General features: G+C 38.7%; 1 protein-coding gene across 2 annotated transcripts in view; it reads left to right on the top strand.

Moving 5' to 3' along the window:
- IPO5 (importin 5) overlaps window positions 1–24,918 on the top strand; it is an 84,319-nt gene that overhangs the window by 3,976 nt on the left and 55,425 nt on the right. For both annotated transcript variants that reach the window (XM_005287026.5, XM_042843664.2), the window contains exons 2-10: window positions 2,585–2,665; window positions 12,168–12,360; window positions 13,824–13,926; window positions 14,194–14,290; window positions 14,928–15,032; window positions 18,469–18,591; window positions 18,676–18,796; window positions 22,977–23,064; window positions 23,662–23,768. In XM_005287026.5, the coding sequence (XP_005287083.2) occupies window positions 2,585–2,665; window positions 12,168–12,360; window positions 13,824–13,926; window positions 14,194–14,290; window positions 14,928–15,032; window positions 18,469–18,591; window positions 18,676–18,796; window positions 22,977–23,064; window positions 23,662–23,768 (1,018 nt within the window). The remainder of the gene's footprint in view (window positions 1–2,584; window positions 2,666–12,167; window positions 12,361–13,823; window positions 13,927–14,193; window positions 14,291–14,927; window positions 15,033–18,468; window positions 18,592–18,675; window positions 18,797–22,976; window positions 23,065–23,661; window positions 23,769–24,918) is intronic.

Here is a 24,918-nt window from a genome sequence, read left to right as displayed (position 1 = left end):
AGTCTGCTAACTTATTTGTCTTGCTGCATCTAAGATTGTCATTGGAATATTCCAATGATTGGGATGTGGAGGGTAGGCAGCAAATGTGGATTATAGAATAATAAAAAGCTCACAGTCTAAATGAACAAGTAATGTGAAGAGTAAAACAATAGTAATTTAAAGATTTCTTTTTCCCATGACCTTCCTCCCTGTTTTTAGTTGGCAGCATTTTTAGAGCAGCATAGTAGAAATGGGAGATTTAGACTCATAGACTTTAAGGTCAGAAGGGACCATTATGATCATCTAGTCTGACCTCTCGCATGATGCAGGCCACAATGCTGTCCCAACCCTTTCCCTTGACTCTGCTGTTGAAGTCCCCAAATCCTGTGGTTTAGAGACTTCAAGTAGCAGAGAATCCTCCAGCTAGCGATCCCTGCCCCATGCTGCGGAGGAAGGCGAAAAACCTCCAGGGCCTCTGCCAATCTACCCTGGAGGAAAATTCCTTCCCGACCCCAAATATGGCGATCAGTAGAACCCCGAGCATGTAGGCAACATTCTCCAGCCAGACCCTCATTGGCCATTGATACTATTTACCAGCGATGGCATGCTGTTCATTTGACTAAAATCATGTTATCCCATTAAACCATTCCCTCCATAAACTTATTTAGCTGAAGGAGAAAGATTTTGTACTGGTCTTACACTTTAGTTCAAGGAGGGCATTGCGCATATAAGGGGTGGTGTGAAAGAAAATATGCAGATGGTTGTAGGTGAAGTAGGCAAATGGGGAGGTGGAGGTTGGTGCATTGGTGAGATGGAGGTGGGTGGGAGATGTATGAAGAATCAAAAAGAGGGGAGGGATAGTGTTGTTTAAAGGCCATTAAAGTGAGGACAAGAAGCTTGAACCTAATGTAGTACAGTAGAACTTCTGTAGAACCAGAATTCCAAACTGACCAGTCAACCACACCCCTCATTTGGAACCAGAAGTATACAATCAGGTAGCAGCAGAGACAAAAAATAGCAAATATAGTACTGTGTTAAAAGTAAACTACTAAAAAGAGGAAAAGCAACATTTTTCTTCTGCGTAGTAAAGTTTCAAAGCTGTGTTAAGTCAATGTTCAGTTGAAAACTTTTGAAAGAACAACCATGTTTTGTTCAGTGTTATGAACGTTTCAGAGTTACAACCGGCCTCTGTTCCCGAGGTGCTCATAATTCTGAGGTTCTACTGTAGAAAGGGGGAAGTCAGTAGGAGTTCAAAGTACAAATGGTGTGGGTGGGGGGAATAGTGGGCCAACTCTGAAGGCACCACCATTTCGAGCAGCAGCATAGAAGTAAGTAAGGGTGGCAATGGGGTGCTAAGTCTGCTGTGAAAAGTGATGACAGTTTCTTCTTGAGCTCCCCCAGTATTAAACAGTAATTTTTTTTAAAAGAGTTTCTGCTTATAAAAAATTAATAAAAAATGTGTTTTAGTCTTAATTTAAAAGCGGTGAGAAAAGGTAAATTCATTTGAAATAGAGTTATCAACTTATTTTTTATATTGAACATTATTTAAATGCTGTGTTTTTAATTTATAAGGGAGATGGCACTCTGAGGCTTGCTGTGAAAGGGGTGACCAATACAAAAAATTTGAGAACCACTGGTTTAGAGTGAAGGGACAAGAGATTGGACTGTAGTTATGGAGAGGAGTCACAGATAGATTTGTTGGGAATGGGGTTGATGAGAACAGGTTTGTATTTTGTGCAGAAGTTATCTAAAAGTTTATATGTGTGAACTTCGTTAGAATTTGAGTGGAAAAATGGGTAAAATATTTTAAAGGGATTACTTGTTAACTTTTCGGGTACGTCCAGACTACCCGCCGTATCGGCAGGTAGCGATCGATTTATCGGGGATCAATATATCACATCTCGTTAAGATGCGATCTGTCGATCCCCAAACGCGCTCCCCGTTGACTCCGGAACTCCACCGGAGCGAGCGGCAGTAGCGGAGTCGACGGGGGAGCCACGGCCGTCGATCCCGCGCCATGAGGACGTGAGGTAAATTGGAATAAGATATGTCAACTTCAGCTATGGTATTTCCGTAGTTGAAGTTGTGCATCTTACATCGACACCCCCCCCAGTGTAGACCAGGCCTTCTTTCTGAAAAATCTTACTACAAAGATGAAGTGCATTCTTATAAATAAAACTTGCTCACACATCTAAAATATCAATTGAAAATTCACACTTGGGTTATTCTTCTGTCTACAAAAGCTTTTTATATTTGGTCCCAGTCTTAATTTAGGTCTTTGAAATAAATCTTCATTACAGGCCTGAGTTAGAGATATACACTTTCAGAAAGATTGTATTGTAAGGGAATTTCCTTCCAGCTCTCAGGAGGTAAGATTTCATATTGCCAAGCTTTTTTAATTTTACAAAATAGTCCAAATATTTACTACATTTGTCACAATGTACTTTGTCAACTTAATTTTATGTATATGATGCACTATCCTTTTATTTAATAATTTGCATTGGATTCTCCAACTGGAGCAATTAAGGTTCTTAATGTTAATACCTTTTGTATGTTTTCCAGCAGTAACTTGCTGGTAGTAACCTCTATTCTTTTCTTTGTGTAGGAAACATATGAGACTATCCCAGGCCAGTCTAAGATCACATTCCTTTTACAAGCCATCAGGAATGCTGCTGCTGCTGAGGAGGTTTGTGTTAAGAATCATTCTGCAAAGTGTTCAGAAGGTTACTGGGCGGGGAGGTAAGGGTTTGGAGAAGGAGGGGTGTGTGTGAGAGCTGTTTCATTGCAGGGATGAGTGACTGAGTGACAAATCTGGCGTTTTTATTTTTTTTATAGTGAGTCATCCTGAATTCAGCACATTTAGAAAGAGCTGGGTTTAAATTTCATTCATATGTAGTTCATTGTATATATGTATCAGTGGATTTGTTATACATTGTCTTTTTAAGTTTCCTAATTACTAATTCTGTTTTGGGGATTTACAATGTCTGCCTGTACCTGCCTTGCTTCCTGCGTGTACATTATCTCAGCTGAAATAACAAATGGTCCTTTTTCCTAGAAAAGCTTATTTGTTACATGAACTTATATGTGCATATTACAATAGGGTCACCTAGATCTATGGTTGACAAATTACACTTAAAAACAGGGCCTTAGAATGAAGTAACCCTTGGGCTGAAATTTCTAATGTTTGAGACAAAAAGTGAATTGCTTGGAAAGACTGCTTAAGTTCTGTTTGACTACTTTAAAGTAGCTGACCATGAGGGAAAGGTGTTTTTAAAGTGTTAACTATTCACATATATTTTGTGCTCTACTGGGGAAACATAGTTCTATAATCGATCAGAAAGACTGGCATTAGTTTAGAACAGGGGTAGGCAACCTATGGCACTTTTGCTGAAGGGGGCACGCGAGCTGATTTTCAGCGGCACTCACACTGCCCGGGTCCTGGCCACCGCTCTGGGGGATTCTGCATTTTAATTTAATCTTAAATGAAGCTTCTTAAACATTTTAAAAACCTTATTTACTTTACACACAACAATAGTTTAGTTATATATTATAGATTTATAGAAAGAGACCTTCTAAAAACGTTAAAATGTATTACTGGCACGCAAAACCTTAAATCAGAGTGAATAATTGAAGACTCGGCACACCACTTCTGAAAGGTTGCCGACCCCTGGTTTAGAACTTGGTTTTGTGTAACTATCAAACACTAAATGAAGTTGGCTTATGTACTTTAATGTAAAAAAGTTTACAAAGTGTCTCTCTCAGGTACTCCCTTTGTTTGGGAGTGTTTACACATTGCAGAATATCCTGCAGTTCAGAGGTAATCAATCTTATAAGTACTTATCCTTTGATACCTGGACACGTAAAGTGGAGAACCACTAACTTAACATCAAAAAACTCAAAATCATTTTAGAAATGTAAAAGTATTTAATTTTTCAATATAGAGCTTTAATTGGAAAGTTGTTGCTGAATCATAAAAAGATGTTTGATATCATTTAAAATTCCTCTATAAATATTGGAAGAAAAACATGAGAGCAGCAGTGTTATCTTAGTCAGGCAATGATCCCCTTTATATACATCTCATTTTTCCCTTACAGCTTAAATACATCAAGTCTTTAATGATACTGCTTATCTCCCAGATGCCAAAACACCTTCTTCCTTTTACAAGCTCTCTCAATATTAAGCACCTCTGATCTTGGACAAGAATTAAGCGTTTTATGAGTCTGAATCTGTTATTGCTGGTTGCTAGCTGCATAAAGCTGAGAATGCTTAATTCTTGTCCAAGATCAGAGATGCGTAAAGCCTTGTGCTTCAGAGATGTCTTCTAATTTCAGAAAATTATGGAACCCTCTTTTATGTATTTATATCTGTCAGGGAAAATGAGGTACTTTGCAATCTTTTCCTTCAGAAAGTTGTCTTGGGCTCTAGATGCCATATTTGTATATATAATTAGAGAATTTCTGCAGATTGAGCAGCTTTCATGTTGTTTGTCTAAACTTATGCTTATAAAGTCCCACTTGATTACATTCTCCACAAAATATTATTTTATTGCTTTTCAAATCTCTAATTTAATAAAAGATAAATTGGCAAGAATCAGGGTGGTCTGGGGTTTTCAGGAACTCCAGAGTCCTGATGCTGACCAACCTTGTGGCCTTTGGGTGAGCAACAGCACTATGCCCCACCTGTAAAATAAGAATAATCCTTCCACTCTCTAAGGGATGTTGTGAACATTAATTAGCTAATGTTAGTCCTTTAGATCTTCAAAGCTATGTATAATGTCCTGATTATTTTGAATCCATGTTTAGTATCTTCTAAGGTAGCTATTTATCAAATTTTAGTGTAGAGTTGAGGGTACATATAACTTTTGCTTAACTACAAAAAGTAATTTGTTTTTAAAAAAACAAATGATGGTTGAAAACAGTTAAAGAACAATAGAATGAGAAATAGGGTCCATTTAAAAGTGAGGCAACTAAGTTAGATTTGTAATTGACAGATATTTTAAAAATTACTGTGAAGCCCTTTAAATAGTATGCTGACATTTTTAAAGAAAAAAATTAAAATATTTAGGGGGGTCCTGCCCCCATTTGTTATTTAGAACATTCAGGCCCACCTTCTTCCTCCCCCTCTTTTTCCCTGTGCGCGTTTGTGCCAGCTTCCTCTTTAGTTTCATCTTTGATCCTGCTGGTACTAGTAATCACTCTTTCTTTTTTTAAAGGGGATGAATATTTCATAAGTCCTCCTCATTGTGCACTCTGTTGACTAACAGATCTTGGATTACTGGTTTCACAATATCCCTAGTTGCTAATCTTAGAATACTGGATCAACAGGCAGGGTCCATGGCAGGATTTTGTTTGATCCAGTTATGGATTTGTGGATGTTTTCCTTTACAGAACATGGATTGAGTTATGAAATATACACCTGCCTGAAATTCTTGTCAGATTCCCCAATGAATGTGGATGATGTCTGTGAATCGAAATTGGGTCCTGTCTAGTTGCATGCATGAATGAGCAATGTAGTAACTCATTAATTCTATTTTAGGAGTGTCTCTAGCACCCATCAACATAGTAGCTTATTTCTGAAGCAGTGTGGGGCAAAGCACTAGACTGGGACTTGGGAGACCTGGATTCTGTTCCTGGTTCTGCCACTGGCCTGGTGGTGTGACCTTACGCCTCAGTTTCCCCATCTTTAAAATGTTTATATCTTTATAAAGGAGGTTTGAGATCTACTTTATGAAAAGAGTTATGAGCTAGATATTTATTTTGGCTTTATCTTTCTTTATTAATTTATCTTTGCGTTATGTATTTGTAGGGTTGAACACTTGACCAGTTCGAAAATAATTGGTCAGTTGACCCGTCAAATATTGGACAAACAATGTCTTGTGTCAGTAATAGTAAAGGATTTTAAAGAACTAATTTATTAGAACAACAATAAGGGGAAAAAAACTTTATTATCTCCAATAGGTTTAGCTTTAGATACTTATGCCTAATTACAAAAAACAAATTACTCAACTGAGTTATTTCAGTTGAGAAAAATGTGAAGCACAGTGAAATTACTTTCTAAAAAGTGAAAGAATTTTACCTTTTTTAGCAATGTTAGTTTAGTATTTACATGTGAACTTTATTTAAGGCTGAACAATTAGAAGGGGAAAAGAAATCTAAACAGAAATAAAACACAGAGCAACTATAAGAGTCATTTCTAAATGCACTTATGTTAGGTGGGCAGCAGAGCAACCCTTAAATTATCTTGCTTTACATTATCATCAATATCTTGCTTCATCAGTATCTTTATCAGAATCCCCTCCATTTGATGCATATTCAGTCAACTCTTCATCTGTCGTTTTCTTTTCTAATCTTAATCTAGTCTTGATATGTACAGTGGTTTTTGTAACTTTGGTATTGTATTGTAACTTTGTCAGTCCGAGGATATTAGAGAGACAAGTTGAAAGTGATCTCTCTATATCTACCCTGTCAGTCCTCATCCCCAAAGGAACCCTGCACAACACTTTCAAAAGACAAGCCTGGCAGCTTAAATTCATAACCTTGCATGACACTAAATCATGGCCTTAAATAAAGACACTGATGTGATGGGATCCCCGGGGTACAACCTGGCACTGGGGTACCTCTGTGCTCCCTTAACTCTCCAGCCTGGGCTCTCTCACAATGCTTTGTTAGTGACAAGCAGCAAACTCCTACAGGTGCTTCTATCACTCAACACAAGAGCATGTGGAGCCCCACACCCAGTTAGATTGCATGAATGCTCCCAAAGCACTCCTGAAACACCAAGAAAGGCACCTGCCAATTCCCCCCCGCTCCCTAGCATGGCATTCTGCGGACTATGCCGTCTTGCCCTTGTCAGAAGCCTGACCGGCGTAAGTTTATTACCCAGCCCACTCCTCCCTCAATGTGGAGAGGACATGTACCAGCCTTTGTACCTGAGCTGAGATTTCCCACGAACTTCAACCAAACCAGTTTTAGGTAAAATATAAAACAAATTTAACTACAGAAAGATAGACTGTAATTGATTACAAGTGGTAGGCATAAAAGGTCAGATAATTACCAAAGAAGAAAAAAGTAAGTACATAGTCTAAATCTTAAAATTTATTAGATTAGGCAGTATTTAGAGCAAGCAGTTTTCTCACCCCCCAGATGTTAGTTCTTAATACAGACTTCTCCAAGAAGCCTGGATCAATCTCCTCAGACGAAGTTTTTGTCTTTTCAGGGTTCTTGTTGCTTCCAGCATAGGTTGGGGAGGAGAAAGGCAAAGGAATGTTGCTTTGTTCCCTATTTTATATCCTTAGTTCATGTACCTAGAAGACACTTGCCCAGATGTGTCCTGGCGGGTTTTGCTGAGTGACTGGGTTGAGCAGTCCCCCTGGTCTTCTGCAACTATCATTGAATTGTAAATCCATTTATTACAACTCCCCTGCTGATTAATGGTCATTGAGACCTGCTCTGGGAGCGGTTTGCCTTTTTTGTATGTCCCTAACAATCTTACAACCTATTTCAGTAACAACCATGCAGCAAAATACCATAACTTGATACACACTAATGATATACATATTTGGGAAGAACAATGGGCTCCATCAGATCATGACCTTTCATATGGTATCATACATAGCATACTTTGTATGAAATATAGCATAACTATATGATGGCATGAATATGGGGGTTCCAGAGTGCTGCTTTGAGGTACAGAGTGCCACAAGTGGATTTATGGCTTCTTACAACAATCTAACCAACTAAGCCCCCCTTTTTTTTTTGTCCTATGACTGCAGGGGTGTTACCGGTCACTTCACCTTGAACGTTCCCTTAGAATACATGCTAATTGCTTATGCTAAACTATCTATTCAGTCTTGTATTTAGCTGTGATACTCCTAGTACCTATCCCAGACCAGGGGAAGAGCTCTTTGTATCTTGAAAGCTTCACTCACCAGCAAAAGTAGGTCCAATAAAAGGTATTACCTCACCCAGCTTGCCTTTTTAGTCCTGAAACACTGTTGCCAGCTTCCAGTTTATTTCTAGGTTTTGAAAGTATGATTCCCCAAACCATCCAATTGTTTTTGCATGTGCAGTAGCACACAAGGACTAAAATAACTTATGCCACTGTAGCTACAGTGCAGGGACACAACCTTTTTCACTGTCATGGAGCAAACTGTTTTGATTCAACTCCTGGGACAGCACTCCACGTTGTCTTATTACTTAATGGGCTGCTGCTTGTTTTATAATTTGCTGCCTCTGTCAGAATTGTTTGTTCGTTTATATATCCTTGGAAAATATGCAACAGCTGCAATGAAGTCATATGCTGAATCAGTCATTATCAGCAAGGTTTTGGCCCTGGAAGCATGGATCAAGAAGATAGGCAGCATTTGTGCCAGAGTGATCACTGGATTTTCTATGATCTCATTTTGTCTATCTGTTTTCAGCTTTTGTAAGTGGACTTCGCTCAGTATTCTCACAGATGTTTCTTAATGTTCAGGAGCTTGTTCTTTGCATCAGACAATGCAGAACGATCATTTCATATTCTGAATAGACTGTGCTACGCGTTCAAGCAATGAAGTGAATTTTGAGTTGTGCATCCGAAAGATTGACAAGAATGTCAGTGCAGATTACTCTGGGGTAACACCTGGCCGCCCTTTCTTTAGCAGTGGCTGACTGAAATTTTCTTGCATATTTGAAGATTTTTGATACATTTAATAGAAGATGCCCCTCAAGTATGATACAGCAAGTGCTGTATTAAATGTTGCTCAGAAATGGCTGCGGCACTCATTTGTTTTTGGAAAAATTGGCAATGCTTTTGACTTTTTACATGTAATGAGAAAATTTTCAGATCTGCAACATAATCAATGAAAGCTGCATCGTATGGGCAGCAAATCCATAACGCAAGGCGTGGATACTCTATCTACAATGCCCAGGAAACTTTGATGTCTGTGGCATTGTTAGTCACAACCAAAATAACCTTCCAGGGATCCAAGTCATTCATTATTTTGGCAGAATTCAATTTTGTTTTTTATAAACGTTGGATAATATTGATCTTGATTTTTTTTTCAGTATTTTTATCCATTTGCAGTTTCACAGTTGTATGAAATTTTGGGTTTAAACACTTTTTAAAAAATTTTTTTAATCAGTTTAAATGTTTGCAGTTGTGGGAAATCATGGGCAGGTGAGGCAATAATTTAATGACTGTCTCTAAGTTCTTAAGCAGCATTTTTCTTTCTTTGCCTATCTGTAGATGTTGATTATTATCAATGGAAATATTTTTCATTGATGTGTTTGGTGAAATCAATGTTTACTCACATTGATAAAAATCTAATCCTTCCAACTCTTGTTATATATTTAAATTGGTCAGCAATATATTGGGCTGTGTGGTGAAGCTCAGTTGTGCATTGGAGTGAGTAAAACACTGGATGTGGAGTTAACATGAAGTAGTGAATTTTGCTCCATCCATCAGCTACTAGAGACGCGAGGAGCTTACTCAAGAAGAGCACTAACTTTTTCACACTGCCCTTTTGGCATTCAGAAGACTTCCTGCAAGCCATGTCCTACTCGATGCTTTGTAAATTGAAAAAAATTTAGCGTACGGAGTTTCAACTATATATGAAATGGTGTACTGCAAATCTAAATACCTCTAGCAAACATATGTTCAAGTTTGTTTTTCTGGTGATGGGACCAAAAAACTTTTTAATATCAATTTGATGAACATCTGAAGAATTTTCCACTGGGTGGTAGTTTTTAATGCTGAAGCAGATGAAGTAGCAAAGTTCTTATTAGAAGATGAAGAAATGGGATTAGCTTTGCTTTTTGTCACTATCTCATTATCTTCTTCAGAAGACATTGTTCATGATGCTACTGCTGAAGATGAAGTAGGAGAATGCACGGAAGAAAATTCTGCTGCAGACTAGGTTTCCCTTTCTTGCTGTTTGACTGCAGTATCTGTCTTTGGCAGTAGGTGGACACCTCATAAGAGATCAACAAGTTTCTCCGTTTTTATCAAGGTATCATGTACTCAGAGCAGAACACTTACGGTTAGCTTTAACAGTTTTTCCATGTCTAGTAAAATTTCCATACAAATGATTTTAGGTTTCCTGACTTTGTGTAATTTATTATGCCATTATAATGTCTCTATTGCTGGAATGCTTTCTGGATTATGAAGTATCCCTTGTAGTTCAACCAGTAGCCAATCAATATTTTTGGGCATGTTTCCCCTGTGTCCTAGGAAACTATGGACTCCCAGATCACATAGGGTATGTCTACACAGCAATGTAAGCCTAAGGTTAGTGAGACTCAAGACAGCTGACCTGGGTCAGGGAACCCCGGGCTTGAGTGTCTACACTGCATTCTAACCGTAGGTTAAGGATTTTCTGACCCATGCTCAAGCCTAGGGCTCTGGCATCCACACTGCAGTGCACAGATCCAAGTCAAAGTAATTCTATCCCAGAGTGCCTAGTGTGCCCCTTCCTCCTCCCCTTTCCCCCTCCTCTTCCCCCCTTCCCCCCATGTTGATACTATTCCTATGACTGTGTTGAGTTAATTTCTTTATCTTTGTCTATTCAGTTCGGATTATAAGATCTTCAGGACAGGGACGGTGTATTTTAACTTGTTTAAAGTGCTTTGTAAACTACCATGTATACTGATGGCCTGTTACAAAAATAAAGATATACATACATATAATGTTTGTTTTGGAAGATTCTAGCCAATCAAGATGCTCCAGTTTCAGTTAGTTCCCAGCAGGTGCCATTAGCATTTAGTAAAATGAGTGATCAAAACATTTAAGTAGACTTGGTAAAAGGTGGCGCCAGGATGCAATCAAAAAGATAGACCAGTGCCCCCATCAGGGTATTCTTGCTGGAATGTTTGCAACATTTGACCATGGTCAAATAGGTATTTAATTTCATTATTACCAATTGACTGACTTTCCAATGTATTTTGTATGATTCTCTCATCACCATAATATTTGAGCACCTCACTGATTAAATATGCACAATGAATTCTCTGGTAGGTTTTAAGGAGACTTCTGCCCTTTGCCTTGATTGATAGCTGCCTTCCTTTTCCCCCTTCCCATCTTATCTAGATATCACCTTTTTCTTCTTTCTACACCAAAATCAGATATTTTAATATTTTTTTATTTATAAAAAATATAAATTATCCATACTGAGATACTTTTGGCATAATTGAAAAATACATATTAAGGAAAAATAAATTTATCTGCTTCCCCAAACCAGAAAGAGCAGAAAAAGAACCCTGCTGCAGCCATTGATCCGGGTGGTCTTAATAAAATTGATACATTTCTACTTGTGTTGATGTTTTGTGGGGTAAACCTGCCATCTGTGAACAAACTTTAATAAGTTCACAGTTCTTTCATCACTCCTTGGGATAACTGAGATTGCTTCACAGCAGTAGTTTTTTCATTTGCGGATCCCTAAAAAAATTTCAAATGGAGTTGTGGACCCCTTTGGAAATTTAAAATACCACAGGTTGAAAACCACTGTTCTATGGTAATGACAACCTAGACATCGTCTGTGGACCCCCAGGAGTCCGCAGAACACAGATTGATAACCACTGCTTTACAGAATATTCAGCTACTGTGTTACTCACTAAACATAATCAAAGCTCCTTTCATTTAACAGAACTTGTATTCCTCTGCATACACTAGCACTTGTCTTCTATTGTCATTTTTGCTCACATTTCACAGTGACCTTGAAGTTATATAGGCTTTTGATTGAGCTCACTCAATGGGATTTAAGCATGTGCTTAAAGTTAAGAAAATGGCTAAAGATTTTTTGGGGAAGAATATTGGAGTGCAAATGAGTGGGATGTTTGGATCTGAATATCAAAATTAATATGTTCTTGTGGGAAAAGAGTACAAAATTTGCTGAGACGCATCATGTAAAATCACCTTTTTGGGGCGATTAGGACACATCTGTTTTAGTTTAAAAAAACCTAAAATCTGTGTGAAAAGACAGTGCTGCATTTTAGAAAGGATTGATGAGATAGTTTTTACTTTTGAAAAATGTACATCATCTAAACTATGTACGCACCTTATCCTCTTTCCAAGTAAATAATTTGATTAAATGGCTTATCAAACAGATTGTTGCGTATAAAAGTGTAACATTTCGTAGGAGTAGAACAATATCTTGCTTATGAGATTTCTTCCAAGGAAAACATAGTAATATATACAATATCTTTTTGCAATAGGCTAGACAAATGGCAGCTGTCCTTCTACGACGCCTGTTGTCCTCTGCGTTTGAGGAAGTCTATCCAGCTCTTTCACCAGATGTTCAAACTGCCATCAAAAGTGAACTGCTGTTGATTATTCAGATGGAAACACAGTCTAGTATGAGGAAAAAAATCTGTGACATTGTTGCTGAGCTGGCCAGGAATTTAATAGGTATGTTATGTATATGCAATGGTCACTACCTATATGTAGATACCTATATGTAAATATCTGCGTTGTATTTTGCTTCCTAATCTCAAGTAGAATTTCAAAGTACAGTAGCTAACTTTTTTAAAAGAAAGCAAGTCTAGACAGAAGTGTAAGTAAAATGGTTAAATATTAAATATTGCAGCTTTAAAACAAAACATAATGATCTGAGTTTGTGCTATGTTGCTCTTTATTATCTATAGGGTCCTACCAAGATCACGGCCATGAAAAACATGTCACGGACTGTGAAATAAGCCCTCCCCCATGAAATATAGCTATTGGAGGGTTGGAGGAGGAGCATAGCTGGGTATGCCCGAGCGGGGAGCTCCTAACGTTCCCTGGGCACCAGCGAATAGTTCCCAGGGTGGGGAGGGACAGGACTTGCTCTTCTCCTGTGTAGCCACTTTCGGGGGGAGATCAGATCCACCTCCAGCTACCCTCTTGCAGGAAGCTCCAGGGCTGTTGCCCAGATGCAGAACTTCCTGTAGCAGGGGGAAGTATTTGGAGGTGGGTCTGATCTCACCTCTGAGAGTGGCTGTGCAGTGGAAGAGCAAGTCCTGTCCCTCCCCAGCCCAGACTAGCAGCTTGGAGCCCCTGGCTGGGGTGCTCGCAGCAGCACGGGGGATTAGACCCATCTCCAGGAAGCTCCATGGCTGCTGCCTTTAGAGCCCAGCTCTGAAAGCAGTATAGAAGTTAGGGTGGCAACCTCCCTATAACAGTTTTGTGGACCCCCCCCACCCCTACCGCTTTTTGGGTCAGGACTCCCACTGTTACAGAACTCTGAAATTTCAGATGTAAACATCTGAAAACATGAAATCCTATGGGTGTGAAATTGACTAGAATGGACCATGAATTTGGTAGGGCCCTAGTTATCCTTGTAGAGGCAACTTCAGATGGCACAGTTAAGGAAACATAATTGGGATTTGGTAAGGTTTTCTTAAGTTTCACTTCCTTGACTCTTACAGTTGTGCACCAGAGACTTTATTGAATTAGTTCTTCTTATATGTGAATGTTTTTTCATAAGAGTAAATGCTGATCTCTGTACCTCGGTGGTTTTTGCTAGTCAGATACTCATCTCCTTTTTTTAACCTTTCTTACATTCCTGGAGTATTTTATGGTATGGCCTTTATACATATGCGATTTAATTTTGTTTGGAATTTTATTTGAAAAAAATGTAATGACTTTTAAATGTACTGTTGTTTTCTTTTTACTAAGTCTGAATATGCACCAGTTTGCTCCTGTTGAAATGCTGCTCTTAATTTCAACTAACTTAAATTCTGCTCACAGTTCTGATTTAGTTGAATGCCAGAAGAACATGCAAAGGCTTTGCACAACTGATATCCTAATATATTAACTGCTGTAAGTTGTATTTGAAACTTAAACCACCCTAAAATTTATTTTCCCTGTAAACTTTGACTTTTTTTTTCTAGATGAGGATGGCAATAACCAGTGGCCAGAAGGTCTGAAGTTCTTATTTGATTCCGTCAGCTCTCAGAATGTGGGACTGCGTGAGGCTGCTCTGCATATTTTTTGGTATGCTTCTGGACCTCAGTTAGTGCACTGGGGTTTTTAGCTAAATCAATGCTTGTAAGAAATGCAAGATAGGAGAAACTGTACTAGTTTACAACTGATTATGCATCCTGTTTATATTCTGATATATGGCATTTTACTTGACACCGAGAAAAGAGGGTAGGGTATTTGTTACTGATTTTAAGTGTATCTTAACGCTTCATTTGCAATCTGTTAAGGTCTTAAACCTATCTAAAATGGGTTAATGCAGGTATTCTTCGTCATCTTTAGGAACTTTCCTGGGATTTTTGGGAATCAACAACAACACTATTTAGAGGTCATTAAGCGGATGTTGGTTCAATGTATGCAAGATCAGGAGCATCCAACGGTAATACACATGTTCTCCGTCTATAGAATCATAAGAGGGGAGGATGATACCATAATTAGGGTGCTAGTTTAGGACTCTGTGGACTGGGGTTCAGTTCCCTGCTCTGCCATAAATTTTCTTCCTGACCCTGAGCAAGTCCCAGAAGGGTAACATTTTCAAAAGTGCCTAAGTCATGTTGGAAGTAAGTCAGATTCACTTTCCTTCAGACTTACCTCTTAAATGCCTACATCACTTTTAAAACGGGACTTAGCCTACTAAGTCACTTACTTGGTTTTAAAAATTTTACCCTTTGTCTTTCAGTTCCCCCTCTGTAAAAATGGTGAATAATACTACCTCACAGGGGTGTTGTAAAGATGATCAAATACAGTAATGAAGGAAAGAGATTGTTTGTGGCAAGATTTCTGATGAATGAGATTATTGAAGCCCTTGGTGAAAAACCCATCCACTTAGAAAAGTTTATTATATTTACAAACTAAAAGTGAATCTAAAATGTAGCCTTTCCTACAGTGGCTCTGGTGTGACATATTTGCAGCTAGTTTAAAAACCATATCAAATATGAAAGAACTCAAATGTGTCTATACCATTACAAACTCTAATCTTAGCCTGAAACAGCCTTTTTCTCCCCCCTTCCGTCTAGGTTAGGATGCTGTCTGCAAGGGCTGCAGCTGCATTTGTACTTGCTAATGAGCACAATCTTCCTCTTCTGAAACATTTTGCAGACTTGCTACCTGGAATCTTGCAGGTAAGAAACCACACAGAAGGTGTCTTATCACTGTCACCTATATTTGCCTAACGTGAGCACAAGCCATTGATTTGTAAACTCCTTAGTGGCTTGTGAATTCTTGTGTGTTCCACATTGATCATATGTGCCAAATCGTTTCCTCTTCCCAATCTTTTTTGTTGTTCACTTAGGGCATGTCTACACATAGCTGATGTGGTGCGTCTAGTGAAGACATTCTATGCAGATGGGAGAGAGTTCTCCCGTTGGCATAATAAAACCACCTCCGCGAGTGGAGGTAGCTATGTAGGCAGGAGAAGCTGCCGACATAGCGTTGTCCACACCAGTGGTTATGTCAGTTTAACTTACATCACTCGGAGTTGATTTAGTCACACCCCGAGCGACATAAATTATGCCGACATAAGCTGTAATGTCGACCTAGCCTGAAACTGTAAGTTCTTTGGCACAGAGACTTTCATTGTTTGCCCACCCTCAAATACATATTGGGTGCTATTGTAACACAAATAATAAATAGGGTCTAAGATAAAACACTTTATCTTTATAACTAAATTTCTATGGAAAATCATAGTTTATTTTAATGAGGTCAATATCTTAAATGTTATGGTAACATTTGAGCAGTAAAAATGAATGAAATTAATTTATTGTAGAGTCTTTGCTGGTGTACATCTTTAAAAAAGAACTATGCTCAATCGTATATTATAAGAAAACGCAAGATTATGAAATTGTAAATAGTAAAGCAGGATGTTAAACATCTGCTAAGGATAAATATTTTTAAATCAGGAGGTTCAAATAAATTGCATACAAGATTACTCAGAGTTGGCTGGAGAGATCTCTGGCTCAGTGATCACTTTTAATAAATCTTGGAAATCTAGGAAATTCTGGAAGACAGGCAAAATACTAATGTTGTGTGCTGTTATTCAGAAAGGGCAGGCACGATAACCTAGGTAGTCATAGGGCCGTTATTCTAACATCAATTCCAGGCAAAATAATGAAAACTGACCTGGTAGTCAGTGAACAAAGAAGTAAATGTTGAGAATATAATTAATGCTAATCAACATGAATTTATGAGAAATAGGTTTGTCAAACCTGATTTCATTTTTTGATGAGATTACAAGTTTGGTTAATATATAGACTTCTTTGTAAGATGTTTTACTTAGTATTGTGGAACATTCTGATTTTAAAAAACCCTAGAACTATGCAACATCAAAGTATACGCTAAATGAAAAACGGACCATCTCAAACTAATTGGCAATAGGAATTGTCATCAGATGGGTGTGTTCCTTGTGGAATGTTGCAGGAATTGGTTCTAGGACCAATACTGTTTGAGTCTTTCAATTATCTGGAAGAAAATATGAAATCGCTGCCAATAACATTTGCTGATGGCTCACAGATTGATAAATGAGGATAAGTCAGTCATACAGAGCAATCTAGATAACTTGGCAAGGTCGGCCAATTCATACAAATTATTTAATAGAGCCAAGTGCAGGGTCATACATGTAGGAACAAGGAGTGGATCCTAGAAAGCAGTGACTCTGGGAAAGATTTAGGGGTCATAGCAGAAAAGCAACTGAACATGAGCTTCTAATACAAGGTTGTGGCAAAAAGGCTAATGTAATCCTTGGATGTATAAATAGGGGAGTAGTGAGTTGGAGTAGGGAAATGATTTTATCTTTCTGGCACTGGTGAGATTGATACTGGAATACTGTATTCAGTTCTGATGTCCATATTTTTAAAAGGATGTTGAAAAATTGGAGAGGGTTCAGAAAAGAGCCACAAAAATGACTTGTGGGCTTGAGGGGAAAAAAAAATTCTTTGAGACTTAAGGAGCTCAATCTATTTAGTTTATCAATAAGCTTGAGAGAGGACTTGATTTGTATATGAAAAACCTTTACTGAGAGAAAATACCAGGTATTAAAGAGCTCTTTAATCTAGCAGAGAAAGGCATAACAAGAGCCAGTGGCTGGAAGCTGAAGCCAGACAAATTCAAATTAGAAATGTCAGTTAACAGTGAAAGAAATTAGCCATTAGAACAAAATATGAAGGGAAACGGTGGATTCTATGTCTTTGACGTCTTAAATCAAGACTAGATGCCTTTCTAGAAGATGTGCTTTAGTCAAACAGAAGCTGTGGGGCTCAATACGGGATTAACTGGGTAAAATTCAGTGGCCTGTGATTTACAGGTCAAACCAAATGTTCTTTTGGTCCCTTCTGGCTCTAGAGGATCAGAGTGGAGACTCATCTATGATTCAAGTTGGCTTATGTTTGTTTTGAAAGGGATAAAGCTGTGCAAGAGTTGGGGTTAAAGAGTATATAGTTTTGGGAAAAGCTAAGTGGAGTAGATTGAGCTCTACTTGGGCAGGTAGTGTGGTACAGATGGTTTTATAAAAGGAAGCAGGTAATAGCATGTTTGTTTGGTACAGTGTTTGTAGCAGCCATAGTGAGTTCAGAGTAGGATAAGAACATTAAGGTAACCTTTGTTGCTAGGGTCAGGAGGATGGCTTGTTGCTGGAGGCAGTGGAAGCTATAAACATAGCCTCCTTTACTCTGATAAGCTGAACCTAAATTTTCTGCCAAGATTCCTATCTTCTGCAGCAAACTAGAAATTCTGTAGCAGCTTAATTTTAAATGAAAAATTGAGCGTGTTTTAACTGTGGAAATGAATACAGGAACTCCTGTTTGATACTGAAATCAGTTTTTTACTCAAGAATTTCAGTTGCCTGACAAATTTTGTTTTGACAACATAATTGTTTTAGTAGCTGAGTATGATACAATTAGGACTTTTGGCAGCTAGAAAGAAGCAAGAAGGAATTGTGGGAATCATCCTGTTCATACTAAAATGTTAAGCAGTAAAATAGTTAAAATAGGCACAGATAGGTCTGAAAACTAAAGATGGCAAACAGCCTATTTGGATGCATATGTGCAGTTTACTCCTCAGAGCTTCAATTTGAGGCCTTCTCAAGATTCAGCAAACACTATATTGATTGCATGTGGTTCATGATTTCAAGATTTCCTTTGCAACCTTAAGGGATGGTTACATATTTGTAATTGAAAACTCATTCTAGTCCACAGTTTTGTGGTAAGGATGGATTCTATGGCTATGGTAAACAGAATATGTAGATCCCTGGTTATAAATAGCAGATGAGAAGTGTTGGGATAGTTGTGGATGACCTTTGGAGGCAGTTGGAAAAGAATTCTGCGGCTGTTGAAGTTCATTCTGCTGATTGGCTAGTGGGAAGGATATGAAATGTTGTTACAACCATGATTATAGATTATATTTACACCAGCGGGAGTTAGTCACACATAGAAGAAATAGACCCCATAATCTTGAACTCCAGTAAACAGCCTGAATTAATGTTTTTGCAGAATCTCTTCATAATCCAGTGTTTTTGTAGCATCAGTAAAAAGCAAATATTTTAATTTCATCCTAATTTTCTTATAGGCTGTAAATGACTCCTGTTACCAAAATGATGACTCCGTTCTAAAATCCCTTGTAGAGATTGCAGATACTGTTCCGAAATATTTACGTCCACACTTAGAACCAACATTACAACTAAGCCTGAAGGTAAATCTGGAAATTACAAAGAGCAAATTTTCATTTGTTAAACTTCTGGTCTAACCATTCAGCTTTAATCTTTAATCCTGGCAGTTGTGTGGAGACACCAATCTCAATAACATGCAACGTCAACTGGCCCTGGAAGTAATAGTGACGCTATCAGAAACTGCTGCTGCTATGCTGAGAAGACATACCAACATTGTTGCACAAGCTAGTAAGTAAACTGCTCCTGTTATCTATCTATTAAATAACTTGCCTCCTTTTTAAAATGTAAACCAATGTCCTACGTGTTAACTAGCACAATAACCTCACTAGACTTTCAGTGTTGCAAAACATTTATCAACATCTGCAAGTACCTAAATCAATTTCCCAGAACTCTTGGTGAAGGCCACTTCTTGGCAAGTTTGAGATGTTTTGCCTTCTCGCTCATGATTTTGTGAACGCCTCCAGTCTGCAGCTGCATAACACTTCTATAGCAACTACAGCAAATGCTTACAGAGAAAGTGATATTGGGGAAAGCATTTGATGTGTTTTTACTTAGCAGTCACAAGATACAGTCCAAACTTTCACACTATACAAACCCAACTATGGATACCGAACTATTTAAAGTCCTAAATTCACAGTTTCTGTTTAGGCACCTAAGTGGCCTCATTTTTCCAAGTGCTAAGGGCGCCTGGTTCCCAGTTAATGTTAATGGGAGTTGTGGTTATGCTGCATCTTTGAGAATCAAGCAGTTTATTCAGACGCTTAAATATGGGGTTAAGTTTCAATCCAAAATACTGATTCAAATCTAGATTGTAAACTCTCCAAGACAGGTACTATGCCTCTCTAAAGCGTGGCACACATTTTTGGACACTAAAAATAACTTTCTTGGCTGGACAACCCAACAACAGAGTACTGTTTTTATATGGATAACTAAAAAATGCATTTTGCTCCACCTGTCAGATTCTTTTGTGAGCAGACAGAGTATTGAAATAAACAAGTCATGCTCTCTGAAAGGTTTTTTTTTTTTTTTCCACACAGTAGTAGTTGAATAGACTTTGGTGCACCATATGCTAAGTCCCTGGAAATTACATAAAGGCAACTTGCTATTTCATTCTCCTGCAAGTTCGAAAAGCAATGCTTTATGCTCGTAACTGTTTTTAAGAGATGTTAATCATCTAGGAAGACAGCCAATCCTAATTTTTTACTGTCTTTACCTATATATCTAGAAGAAAAAAACTGTGGCGGTCAAAGACTTCTACATAATGTGCATGAAAAGCAAGTCTTTTATAGAGGTGTTTTTCAGGAGTCCTTTATATTAAATGTTACTATTCTCAGTAGGCGTAAATGTTTTAAACCATTCGCTAGAGTCATTTGTACTCTTCCAGGTTTTTGGAATCTGAGTCTTGGTGCCAGTGACAATGTGTGGTTGAGATTCTGATTTTAACTGGATTTGAACAGTGGTGTATAAGAGCCTCCCCACTACTGCATCTGTATGCTTACAAGTCATGCATATGTGTGCTTGAAAAGCCTATCATCTCAGGTATAATCCTTTGAAGCAGCTTATTTGTAGTGCCTTCCCACATAGGCTTCTGATAGTCCGTCACATTCAAACTTTGCTTGGGTATGCAAGAGGTTATCTTGGTGGGCAGAGTAAAGCACTTTGAGAATTTTGCAGACACAGTGCAATTTCTTCTGGCTTACTGTACAGATCCACAATTGGTTAACTCAGTACATAGTCTGAGTGCTCCTGGGTTCTTTGCCAAGTTCTCTCACAGCATCATCAGCAAGTAATGCTTTCTGCCATCTCTATTTGTTACCCGGGGCTATCTGAACCCAAAGCTGTGGTAACTAATCTGTTTTCCAGGCAGTGTCAGGAAATAAGTCAGTGGGGGACTCAGCACCTCTGTCTGATAAATTATTGGTACACACGAGTGCTTCCACCCAACAATCCTTGTTTTTATTGAGTATAAAGCACATATCAAAACTAGCAATAGTCTAGGTTAGAAGCACCTCAGATTATAGTTACCCAAAGCCTGAGGTGGTATCAAGTTGCAGCAACAAGTTTCCAGTGCCCAAACTTTCTCCTAGCCACTGGGGAGTTAGGTGTCAGTCTCCTAGCTCATAGAAATCTTCTCCGACTTCTCCCAAGCTTCTCCAAAGTACACTCTCTAACTAAACTTCTTATAGGTTCTCTTTAGACCAAGCACGTAACTCATAATAGGTTAACAATTTCCCTAGCATCTGCAAATAATAATTCATTATTCTACTTATCAGCCAAGCAACTTCAGCAAGAAATTTACAAATGCAGATACCCAAATGTAGGTCTGTTTTCTGTCCTTTCACTGTAAATATCCTGTTAGTAACACTCTTCAGTTTGTGCAACTGTCTTGTCTGCCTAAGCAAGGCTGAATTAATCCTACCTGGTGTCCTTGCTTCCAGCCCATGGGGCTAAGTACACAAGATGGCTGCGAGTTATGTCAAGTCAACTTCTCTTGTAAAACAGTTGGCTAGGAGACTGTCCCATCCTGGTGGATGTTGACCTGGCCTTGGTGTACACTCCTGCATCACCACCTCTGTGGACCACAGCAATGCAGTATATACTTAGGTATAAAGCTATCAGCCTTACAAAACACTAGCAAGTATGGAATGCCACAGCATGCCTCCTCAGCAACACAGGCTACTGTGAGCACATGAAACAAGTTTTGTGTGTTCTATGCTGGCTTCCATACAATATAAAGTAAAGTTTAAGGTCATGGTTCTTATCTTCAAGGCATGAAATGACCTGGGCCCAGCCTTTCTAGAAAGTGGCATAAAGCTCCAGGATGAGGACTATGGTTGAAAACTGCTCCTTGGGCACAATTGAACTTTTTACTATGAGTGATGTTCATCAATGCAAGAGAGCTTTCTCAGCAGCTGGTCTAAGACTGTAACTAACTCCCTAAGGCAGTGGTCCCCAAACTTTTGAGGGGTTGTGCCCCCCCACCCCTGTTCCTGCTCCACTGGGACTTGGGGGGAGACCCAGCTAGGGGTAAGGAGGCTGGGGCTGGGAGTGGAGCTGGAGCCGTGGCCAGGGGCTGAGCAGAACTGCAGCTGGCTGCAGTGGGGGCCAACAGCTGGGCCGTCGGCCAGGTGCGGCTCCGCTCCTGCCCCAGCCTTGGCCCTAGGCGGGGAAAAGAGCCGAGACTGGGAGGAGGGCCAGGAGCCAGGGTTGTGCCTGTCGGTGGGACTGGAGCAGAGCTGGGGGCAGGGAAGGTGTGAGTGGTGCTCCCTCCCTGCCTCCTATTGGGGCTGGCCTGGGCCCCACTGCACCCCGCCCCCGCAGGTTCCTTTGGGTCCCGCAGTTTGATAGCCCTTAGGGCAGAAGTCCCCACAGACATACTACTACTTACTCAAATTGCAAGGCACATTTCTTGCCTTCTTTAATATAAACATATAGCCACATGTACATAGTGTAAAAACAAATAAAAACCCTACCAAACATTACATTGCACACACAATTATCCTGAGAGGCAGAACAACAAGTGACAGAAGTTAGTCATGTTGTTTAATGGAAGACACTCGGATACTGTGGTGATGAGGGTGTAGCTATTTAGAAGCTAAGGTTCCATATTTACAAAGTAAACTTTCATTTTTCAAACGCAGGGATGGGCAAGTTGACAATTGATGGATTAAGCGTCCAAGGTTCTTCATATCTTGAGCTCTTCTGAAAGTTCCAAGGTACTTTCAGAGGGAAAAGCCCATTTCTAAAGGGCTTATATCTTGTTTGTGCAAAAAGAAGACAAGGCAGAACAGAAGGGCTACACACCTGGGATCCAAAACAGGTGATCAGGTTGTCAAGATGAAGATTAGACCTGTGTCATCTAAATATGTACAGCCATTGAGAATTACTTACTGGTCTGTTTGCCATATTTCAGTCAATAGCTTTTTTTTGTTGTTGAGTTTTTATCTATGCCAGGTATACTGTCTGTGCACCCAGAGCTCCTCATGGAGGGCAGAAAAACAGGGAAATGGTCTTCTGTAGTCAGTCATCAGACTTTATCAGCCAAAATTTGGAGGATTCCTTGTCAAAGCTTCAATAAATCAGTCCAAGCACATCTTAACTCTAATGCCATGTTTGTCAAATATTTCTAAACCTTTCTAATGGATGTTGGCAGCCTTTACTTTATCATTGTAATCTTGACCTTTGCAAATTAAATTTCTTCAGAAGAACTTGGTTGTAATTTATTTTTGGTAATGAAAGGGTATTCCTAATTTCTATTCCATTACTTTTACTGCATGAATGTTCTGTATGAAGCAAAATGTTCTGAAGAATGTCCTCTCCTAAACTCATTCAGCGCTATAGATTAAATGTTACTTTAGTATACTGTAACTTAATTGGGATGACTGTCAGATTTTCATTTTGTATTTAGTTCCTCAGATGTTAGCAATGATGGTTGACTTAGAAGAAGATGAAGATTGGGCAAATGCAGATGAGCTTGAAGATGATGATTTTGACAGGTATTTGACAAACCAGCTATCTCAATTAAAAGAAACCCCATAGCATACAGATGACCTGGGTGTTTGCAAGATGGGGAGGCAGCTTGTTTGCATCCTCCACTCCCACACTCTGCTTGTCCACCACTACCAGCAGCAGCACACACATTTCTCCTTTTTACAGATAGTGGAAGTGAAAATAGAAGCCTTGTGATATAAGTTGGCACCACAACTGGCAGAAAATAATTTAGAGGTCTAGAATTACATTACTAATGTTGGAAGGAAAAGGATCAGAAGCAGTTTATTCTTGGACAGGAACAATGCTAAAGGGGAGGGTGAGCAGACGTAGAAGTTTGTTTATTTATATCTATATATAGATATATATCTCATTGAATAACTAGCTTTGGGTGTAAATAAATGTTGCTTTATAATTGAAAGACTCCAAATATAAGCATTTATATCTTTCAGCATTCAAACTTATTTGCTTGCAGGGATCATTCACATTCAGAGATGGAAAAAGTGTATTTCCTCATACACTTTTCAAATGAACTGTTGGACCTGTTGTCTTTTTACCCTAGACTTTGAATTAATCATGACATTTTTTTTAAACACTAACTTTAGCAATGCAGTTGCTGGTGAGAGTGCATTGGACAGAATGGCATGTGGCCTTGGAGGGAAACTTGTTCTGCCTATGATTAAAGAACATATTATGCAAATGCTCCAGAATCGTAAGTAACTTGATGCATTGTTTTCGAGTCTTAGCTTGTATAATTATTTTTGTAAAGCCTTGTTCAGCTACGTAGCGCTTTCTGTTAATTATCCTTTCGTATTATTAATAGGTGCATATAAAACTGTTCATATTGTAGATAGACTTGTAATTTAATTTATTTTTTTTCCAAAATGAATTTCAAAAATCTATCTAATGTGATGAATGTGTTCTGCTTTCGGAGATCAAGCATAGAGGAACTATTTTATTAAAAGTAGTGAAGTAACTCCAACAGCTTCCCTTTAAAACATCAGACTTTCTCTGGATTTAGTTATAAATGAGGCAAAATGTCTGTTACATTGAAGAATTTTGATTTATATAGGACTTCTGAGTTTTAGAAATACCCACTGCATATGAGCAGTATGGCATTTCCCACTAATTCAGTAGAATAATGAGGATGAGTTTGACTAGATAAATGTGCTACAGATTGTCACAATTGGTAATTGACACTTCTGGCATCCTCTGCAGACAACACCAAAGGTTATTTTGGATACCGACTTCTCTTTTATCTTTTTTAGAGACAGTCCCTCCAGTTTAGAGTTTGGGCATCTTGCTAAGGCATTGTGAGGCATTGTAAACTGCCTCTTCCAATCCTCTAACTTTACAGGACTCTAGTCTGCAGGCGTCTTAATCCTACTTCTTTCGCAAGCATTAAAATCACACTGATTTTTTTTGAAAACACATTAAGGTGCAGAGCTCATACATGGATAAGAACAAATCACACACTGAAATACAGTAGTAACCACTATGGTGGACAAGCTGGGTTTTGACATACTGATCCACCTTATAGTAGTATGGTATACTATATAGTATAGTAGTACCTCCATACACCCTGGCCAGCCATCTATCTTCTCCTCACTTCTAAGTATCCATAATGTTTGATTGTGCAACTGGATTGCTCATTAATCATATTTTGCACATTTGGGTATATTGCACCTTAGAAGGCATGCTAAATTTGATTTGGACAGCCAGGTATAGGGGTTGAAGAAGGCCCAGATCTCTGTGTATCCTCTCCTACTTTAATAACATTAACACCAGTCAGAACACATCTGAAATCCATTCTTGTTTTTTCCACCCTGATAACAAACTTTTTATCTCCGTAGGTAACACTC

Source organism: Chrysemys picta, chromosome 1 (assembly GCF_011386835.1).
Source record: "Chrysemys picta bellii isolate R12L10 chromosome 1, ASM1138683v2, whole genome shotgun sequence".
Taxonomy (NCBI): Eukaryota; Metazoa; Chordata; order Testudines; family Emydidae; genus Chrysemys; species Chrysemys picta.
The sequence above is the reverse complement of the archived record's forward strand: the minus strand, read 5'-3'. Positions and strand labels throughout refer to the sequence as shown.